We start from the raw sequence: 8,617 nt of genomic DNA on the forward strand, positions 1-8,617 counted from the left end.
CCCGGCGGTGCCTCTGGCCGCTCGGCGGGCCCGGCTGGCGGCGGCGGGGCAGCACGGGCCAGCGGCCGCTCCCGCCCTCGCCCTCTCCCGGCCCAGCCAAAGCAGTGGCCGCCCCCGGAACCCGGCCCGGGCGGAACGTCGTCGCAGGCGGGCGGGGCGCGGCGGGGCCGGTTGTGCGCGGACCGGCGTGCCACGTCTGAGCGCGCGGGCAGAGGCCGGGCCGGGAGCGCCGCGGGGCCGGGGCCGCCGCCATGGTGAGAGGGGCGAGCGGGGCCGAGCGGGGCCAGGGCTGCCGCCGTGGTGAGGGCGGGCGAGAGGGGCCGGGGCCGCCATGGTGAGAGGGGCCGAGCGGGGCCGGGGCCGCCGTGGTGAGAGGGGCCGAGCGGGGCCGGGGCCGCCGTGGTGAGAGGGGGCGGGCGGGACCGAGCGGGGCCAGGGCCGCCGCCGTGGTGAGGGCGGGCGAGAGGGGCCGGGGCCGCCATGGTGAGAGAGGCCGAGCGGGGCCGGGGCCGCCGCCACGGTGAGGCGGGGGCAAGCAGGCCGGGGCAGAGGGGAGCGGGGAACCGGCGGCGTCCCGGTGCGGGGCCCGAGCGGCGGCGTCCCGTCGCGGCCCGGGCAGCCCGGGGCACGGCACAGGGTACACCGGACCCGGCTGGGCGGCCGGGGATGATGGCCGAGCCCGTTCTGTTCCTTCTCCCCGCAGGTGTCGGTCATTAACACCGTGGACACGTCCCACGAGGACATGATCGTAAGTGTGCGGGGAGCTGCTCCGTCGGTCCGGCGGCTGCTGCGACAGAGCTGCTCTGGGGCTCTCTGTGAGCACTGACCGCGGCACGTATGTGCTCGTGAAAGAGCACACTTGTGAGGTGTTGGATGCAGAACGCTGTCTGAAATCCTGATCTTGCCATTTTATACTGTGTAGAGAGAAAAACTTGGCTGGGAGGAAAGGGGAAATTATTTAAAATCCTAATTTTCATGTGAGGGCTTGTTTCTGCCCTTTTTTGTGAAAAAATAGAGATATGTGTATATTTGCTGGTACGGACCTTCAGCTGATAAAAATGGTTTTCCTTTAAGTGGAGGTGTCTGGGAGTAGGTGTATGAATATGGGTAGGAAGAAAGGTTTCAAAGTAATTTGTTGGAGGAAGAAGCCCAGTTAGATAAGCCTAATTCTTCAGGAAGTATTTCTTCACAGAAAAGGCTATCAAGCATTGGAAAGGGCTGCCCAGGGAGGTGGTGTAGTCACCATCCCTGAAGGTGTTCAGGAAATGACTGGATGTGGTACGAAGTGTTCAGGTCTAGTGACAAGTGACAACTGTTGGTCAAAGGTTGTAGTCAGTGACCTTGGAGGTCTTTTCCAGCCTTAAATATTCTATGGCTTGGTAATGGTGAAGTTTCAAATATAATTAAGAGCAGTATTTGTACACCCACTTCACATTTTAAGAAACAGAAATACGTAACTTGTCACTGCTTTGTAGTCAGCATGAATTCTCTGTCATGAAGATGCTGTGGCTGTTGCTCAGAATTCCCCGGGTCCTTCAGTGTAACATTTGTTCAGTGACTGAAGGAGCGGCTGGGGAAGCAGAAGCACTCTGCTTGTGTGGCACGGCTGGATTGTTTCACAGGGTTCCTGTGTGCCCGGCCCGGGGCAGTGTGCTGCAGGGGATCAGCAGGCCGGGCACGCCCTGCTGAGCACAGCTCTCCTCTCTCCTCCAGCACGATGCACAGATGGATTACTACGGCACCCGCCTGGCCACCTGCTCCTCTGACCGCTCCGTGAAGATCTTTGATGTCCGCAGCGGGGGGCAGATCCTCATTGCCGACCTCAGGGGGTGAGACGGCACAACACCAGAGCGTAATCAGGGCAAAACCTTGGTGCCTTGTCCTTTTGCCCTTGGGCAGCACAGAGTGCAGGCTGAATTCCAGGGTGAACTCCTCCAAGACTGTGCTGAAGAACTTCTGACAGCTGGGCTGGGGATAGAGCTCCAGTGGGAAGCACAATGGGGCTTGGTCATTCATGTAGTACTTTGCATCTGTAATTTTCAAGAAGTAACATGGACTGATACAGGTGTGAATTGTTTTCTGTGGCAGTGAGAGTCCTGTGTCAGGGCACTAACATTGCCATTTTAGTGTTACTCATTCCTCGTGTCAGATCTCTAATCCCTCCCAGAGCAGCGATGCACAGCAGTGGTCTGTGAGGCAGCTGCAGTTGGAAGGGGTTTCTCTCAGCTTTTCCTAATGCTGCTGTTTCTTGCAGGCACGAAGGTCCCGTGTGGCAGGTTGCCTGGGCTCATCCTATGTATGGGAATATCTTGGCTTCCTGTTCCTATGACAGGAAGGTTATTATCTGGAAGGAAGAAAATGGCACTTGGGAAAAGACCTACGAGTACACAGGACATGATTCTTCAGGTATGGAGGGCTGGAGTGTGGAGCTGGGAAGGGAGACTGAGGAGGTGAGGGGATTTGGGCAAGACTGAATAAATCTATTAGTGTTGAGGAAGAAAGCCTCTGTCAAAAAGAAAACTATAAAAACTGAAGAGAGAGTAAATGTGTTCAGCATTAACAGGACATTTCCCTAAGATTGTATTGCTGGATAAGCCACTACTGATTCATACCGTGTGTCTGTAGGTGTTGTTATACAAATAAGTCAGCTTTGAAATAAAGATGGCAGGGAACTGAATTCTTGAAAAAAATAGTGCCTGTTTCCAGTTAGAAAGACTGCATTTTATCATGCTGTATTTTGTTTTAAAATTGAAACTGTTGTGTTCAGATGATTTACCCTCCCAATGCAGATCTGTTACTCAGTAAACAATGCTAATTGGCTGGCTTTTGCTGAAATTTGACTCATTCTCAGCTTTCAAAGCCCCTTGCTTTTGGTGACGTGCCACTGATAGCAGTCAGTGAATTGGTCAGTCAGTTTCAGGTAGGCCCTGTGCTGTAATATGGTCTGTCTCACCCTTCCCAGTGAATTCTGTCTGCTGGGCACCACACGACTATGGACTGATCCTGGCCTGTGGCAGCTCTGACGGGGCCATTTCCTTGTTGAGCTACACGGGCGATGGGCAGTGGGAAGTCAAAAAGATCAGCAACGCACACACGGTGAGTCTGGTCCTTTGGAGCAGCCCAGAGTGCCCAGAGCTGCAGATAACACCGAGGTGATACCTCAGAGACTTGAGTGGATAAATACTGAAATGCAGTGAAATTATGTGAAACATCCAGACCCAAGAATAGTTTCAATTCATCCAGAGTAGGTAGGTATACTTTTTAGTCACTAAAATGAAGTGGAAATATGATGAAGTTCACTAAACAGCATTGGCAATCCCTGTTTATTGGGCATTATTGTTAAACACAGTGCTGAAAGTTACCTGATAAGAAATGGCCTTGGTACTAAGAATAGCTGCAACAGCTGGAAAAAACTGTGGGACTCCTGTTTTTCCCAAAATTGTGGAGATTTTTGTTTCAGCAGAATGTAACAAGCTAATGGCAGTGGCCCCCAGTAGAAAGAAATTCAGCTTAGGACCAAAGGTTCCTTCTACTCCTGTATTCCTCAATCTTAGCAACTGTGTGTGCCTTTTGTCTTTGTGGTTTCTGTCTCTGTCTCCCCTATTTGCACATCCAAGATGAACTATTGTGTGCAAATACCCTTATAGCTACCTCAGGCTTTCTGAGTAAGTGCCTTAGTGAGGCTACTCTGCATCTGGATTTCTTATTCATCCAATATTCATCCAGCATGCAAGACTTCACTTTTTCTGAGATGGGTTTATTCACCATGCTCAATAGAGAGTATGCTACATGTTCTTCACCCCCTCAGCAGCCTCTATCTATTTATTTATTTAGTTAAAGTAATCAACTTTTAACAGTGATGCTTTTCCTTAACTAGATTGGATGTAATGCAGTTAGCTGGGCTCCTGCTGTTGTACCAGGAAGCCTTATAGAACAACCCTCTGGTCAAAAGCCAAACTACATCAAAAGATTTGCATCTGGTGGCTGTGACAACCTGGTCAAGATCTGGAAGTAAGTGCCCTGTCGCCAGATGAAACCTGACACTTTAGGCTTTGAGTGTCCCTGTTAGTATCTCAAGTAATATTTTTGGCTTCCCTATTGTATTATCTTCAAATTACTGTTTTAGAGAAGTGTTTTAAAAATGGAAACTTAGTAATGCACAATATCTCCCATGGTTCTTGCAGTTTGTGCCAGCCCTGTGTGATCTTGTCTCCAAGGGTAGCTTTGTAATGGTCTTTGGTTACCACTTTGGTTGTAGCAGATTTTTGACAGTAACTGGAGGTCAGAGCCTCTTTGCCTGTGCTGCTTTCTGTCCCTGGAAGGGATTTTGTCAGATTTTTGGAGAAGTAGGGAACACTTGTGCTTTGTATTGCATTGATGAACACGGAGTTTGAATGCTACAGTCCAAAGCCTTCCTGAGCAGGGCATGAGATGATGGAGGATGCTGCCGCTGCCCTGGTGACGGTACAGTTGTGTTTTCAGGGAAGAAGAGGGTCAGTGGAAAGAAGAGCAGAAGCTGGAGGCTCACAGTGACTGGGTACGAGACGTGGCCTGGGCTCCATCCATAGGGTTGCCAACCAGCACCATTGCTAGCTGCTCACAGGTGAGGTTTCTTTGGAGCAACAGGGACAAGCACTAGGGGTGCTCACTTCCACGAGCTTCCTTCCCCGTTTCTCTAGTGAAGGAATTGTAGGGATAGAGCTGCTCTAACAGGTCGTCTTGGCCATCCTTTGCTATATTTGGGTCTCTGCATACGAGCCTTTGACTCCTGTTATTCCCCATCTCAGAAGCCAAATAGAAGCATTTCTGGAGAAAGGTTTATGGGTGTAGGTGCCTCTGTAGCAAAGACTGGCTTCTGGTTGGAAAATTATGAGCAGGATGATCTCACTGGGAGGAAGACCTTCCAACTAATGTCATATTTAGTGGTTTTGGATCAAATTTACTGAACTTCCTTCTAAAAATACTGTTTTCTAATAATGGGCATTCTCAATCAGCTCTGATGTTATCAGCCTTTATATTGACTGTTGTCTTCTTGTTGCTCATCTGTGAAAGCTCTTTTTTTAACATCGAGAAGACTGCTTAGTGAGCTCCTGCCATTGAGTGGAAAACAAAATCTCATCCTGGGGAAGTATTTCAGCTGATAATATGTATTTTGGGGGCTCTTCTCTGGTATTTGCAAGTCATTGTTTGTTGGTAGTTTTTCTCATCAGAGCTGTACTCCTGCCTTGCCTTTATCCATAGCGAGGAGACAGCCCCTTGCTGTGCTGAGCACAAATCCATGCAGATACATCAAGGGTGGTGTGCGAGCTGTGATTTGGAAATGTAGCTGCAGGGGCAATTCAGAGTTGTGTTTCTTGTGCCCAGCCTTGGTCTCTGTGCTTTTGCAGGATGGCCGAGTGTTTATCTGGACATGTGATGATGCCTCTGGGAACTCCTGGTCACCAAAGCTGCTGCACAAGTTCAATGATGTTGTCTGGCACGTGAGCTGGTCCATCACTGCCAACATCCTCGCAGTGTCTGGAGGAGACAACAAAGTGAGTACTGCTGCCTTGGCTTTTGCCCTGTGCAGCCTGTTTCCAGAGGAGCTGAGGTGAGACTGTTGTCACGCGTTTAACACAAGGCTGTCATAGAGTCTCCTTTGCTGCCATGGGGACGTTTTTTCTTCTGGTTAATCAGGAGGGCAGGAAAACCATAACCTTTGGAAACCGCTTGCACTGCATTGTGAGACCTTACTTGAGGGTAGAAATGCAGGCTGAACTTGATTTTGTGTGGGACTGACAATTCACATACTCTCCTCATATAACTGCAGGCTATCACCAAACCCATGCTGTGGTAGCTACAAGAAAAGGGGAAACAGGATATGTTTAAAGCTGAAAGCTGTTCCTGCTCTGTTTTTGAGGTGACACTGTGGAAAGAGTCGGTGGACGGGCTGTGGGCGTGTATCAGCGACGTGAACAAGGGCCAAGGAGGGGTGTCTGCTGTGACAGAAGGGCAGCAGAACGAGCAGTGATGCACCATGGAGTACTCTAGCTGCAACAAGTGATCACTGTCCCTGATTTGCAGTGTGTCTTTAGCTGGATGAGAACTGATTTTATCTAAACTGGACATGAACATGGGAAACAATTATCCAATTTTATGAGCACTCTATTACTGGGAGGCTACAATATGTTGATAATCAGCCTTAATTGACATTCCCTTAAATTTAAGATAAACAGTATAGCCAAGTACTGTGCCTGATACTACTCCTTGATACTGTAGGAATTATTCCCTGCTTTTCTGGTTTAGGGGTCAAATGTGAATGGCTGTGCTGTGGTCAGAGTTCACACACTTCAACAGAACAGGGGGAAGCTGTCAAAACAACAAGGTGTGATACTCCTTGATGCAGGGGACAAGCACTCTGTGCCCTCAAAGACCAGAACTTTGTTTCAAGTGAGGAAATGGGCTGGAGTTGTCGGGTTAGCTGGTAGCGTGCTAGCTTGCCCTGCTGGTAACTGATGTTGTATTTGTGTCTTTCTGAAAATAACGTGCTTGGTGAAAGTCTCTTTGCTTTCTTGAAGATGAAAAGGAGTAGTGGAATGCATATGTCTTCTGCTATATAATAATCTCAAACTGGGTTATTTAACCAACATCAATAAATCAAACCATGGTTTGAAGATTTATTTTTTTTAGTCACACTTCTGTGCTGTATCTCAGTTCTTTGGATTTTTTTTGTTGAGAAAACCGACAGAATAAAATCTTATTGGTTAAAACCTGGTGTGCTGTATTAAATAATCTTTTCACAGGACTGCCTTTTCAAGGCTATCTGCAGTGTGTCTTCAGCCAGGCCACAGTCACATCTTCCCATCCATGTAATTAGCTTTGCAAGAGCTTGGCTTTTTTTGTGGGGTTTTTTCCCTGTAATGGTACATCACGAGACAAGGCTTTACAAAGCCGTTGCTCTTCCTTTGGTCTTGGCAATTCCCAGGGAGAATGTAAGCAGTGCCAGCTTCCCTCTTCTGCTCTTACAACTTTACTCGTCATGAGGGAAGAAAGAAGGACATGAACCTATTTGCGCATTTTGAATTTATTTTTAAAACCAGTGTTAGCCGGTGGAAAAGCAGAGCCCCGGGTGTGTGACAGTTCTGCCCGGCCCGCCCGCACCACAGGAACCTTGGTAATTAATTTTACAGTGAAATTCTTCTCTAGAGCCATCAGAAAGGAAAAAAATCAGCTTTTTGACACTTAATGAAGATTGAATAAACATGTTTGTACTAATAATTGCTACAGAGAGCAAAGTGACCTTGAGCTGCTTTTGCCCAAATAGGGTGGAATGAAATATATTTTCTGTGCCATAAATCATGAAAAAGCAGACTAGAAAGAGGAAATTTTCAGGTTTTTTATTCAAAAAGCTATTAGTAAATGGTAATGCATAAACTCTTGTGAACTGCCAAGTTACATAAGGTGTTAAGGTAAGACCACACAGTGTCTTATATGTGCCATACTAAATACTTAGGTAATCTGTAAGACTACCTAAATCACCTCAGAATGTTTTAAAACTATCAGGGTACAAGACAAAGAATAACAATTCCATCTGGTGACCACAGGACAACAAAACCTCTAAAGCACTTCCATGAAACAGAACTATGCACAAACTACATTTCTCAGTTTAAACTCTTGGGTTTGCCATTTCTGGAGCATAGCCATGTGCATTCCTAAAATGAAGACACAAGCATTTTACCACAGGTCTCCCAGAATATACCAGTGAAAAACAATGAATATTACATTTTCAGTGCCATAAAGTATCTTGATAAATCTGTAGAATTAAGTAGTTATTGACCAATCTGAGTATACAATGTTTCTTACGTCAGTACTAATCTTATCTTGGTTTGATTCTGGTAAAATAAAAAAACACATGTAAATATAAAGACAGTATCCAAGGCACTTATAATTAAGGAATTTTACCAGTTTTTAGTGTAGAGAATAACTTGAGAAATGTGTAGATAACTCCAGTACTCAGGTCTTTAGCTAAAATGCTTTTACTTGCTCATAGTAATACATACAATGAACTAGGTACTGTACAAAAATAGAAGGGGTGAAGCCTTTATATAAAGCTAGGAATATATACTAGTACACAATTCCACTGAAAATAATTACATATAATTAATTTTATTTTTGTTCCCTAAACTGCACTGTGAATTGCAGCCCTTTCTGCACATCAGGCCCTGTTCCCCATGCTCAGGAGGCAGCTCACCTGTCTGTAAACAGAGCTACATACTCTGACAATTCTTTTGGTCCCTCATAAACCTGTTTTTCCCTAGACTGCACACAAGTGAAATATGCTAGCAATAATAAAAATAATAAATATCATAAAAACAAAAGTGATACTTTCTTGAGGGGGCTTTCACTTGATCATAAATACACCAGCATACAAGTTTCTATTTTTTCTTTTGCATGTGATCCCTGGGCCTGAGACTGAGGCTCCTACTGCTCCTACAACTAAGGGATACCCACAAGGATTCCTCTGAGAATGCCTGGTGAGTGTGGAACCATCAACAAGTCCTCTTATTAGCTTATATTTGACCCATTGCCAAAATAAATACAACAAATTATGTTTCAAGTGTCCTATAAAAAAATCAGA

The 8,617-nt window shown here is 46.7% G+C and overlaps 1 protein-coding gene across 2 annotated transcripts; it reads left to right on the plus strand.

Moving 5' to 3' along the window:
* The first annotated feature begins 248 nt into the window (after positions 1–248).
* SEC13 (SEC13 homolog, nuclear pore and COPII coat complex component) lies at positions 249–6,749 on the plus strand. 2 transcript variants are annotated; one of them, XM_058031669.1, is made up of 9 exons: positions 249–254; positions 704–748; positions 1,714–1,829; positions 2,255–2,406; positions 2,963–3,096; positions 3,878–4,011; positions 4,483–4,603; positions 5,388–5,534; positions 5,900–6,749. In XM_058031669.1, exons 1-9 carry the CDS (start codon positions 252–254, stop codon positions 6,008–6,010), a joined length of 963 nt encoding a protein of 320 aa, XP_057887652.1. In that variant the 5' UTR covers positions 249–251; the 3' UTR covers positions 6,011–6,749. The 2 variants fall into 2 exon arrangements, with proteins under 2 accessions (XP_057887652.1, XP_057887653.1); XM_058031670.1 differs by lacking the exon at positions 249–254 and adding an exon at positions 466–483.
* The last annotated feature ends 1,868 nt before the right edge of the window (positions 6,750–8,617 follow it).

The sequence above is a fragment of the Melospiza georgiana genome, chromosome 11 (genome assembly GCF_028018845.1).
Source record: "Melospiza georgiana isolate bMelGeo1 chromosome 11, bMelGeo1.pri, whole genome shotgun sequence".
Classification (NCBI taxonomy): domain Eukaryota; kingdom Metazoa; phylum Chordata; class Aves; order Passeriformes; family Passerellidae; genus Melospiza; species Melospiza georgiana.

Coding starts and splice junctions, on each gene's coding strand:
- SEC13 (XM_058031669.1), top strand. Junction 749..1,713: donor CGTCCCACGAGGACATGATC/GTAAGTGTGCGG, acceptor TCTCTCCTCCAG/CACGATGCACAGATGGATTA. Junction 5,535..5,899: donor TGTCTGGAGGAGACAACAAA/GTGAGTACTGCT, acceptor TCTGTTTTTGAG/GTGACACTGTGGAAAGAGTC.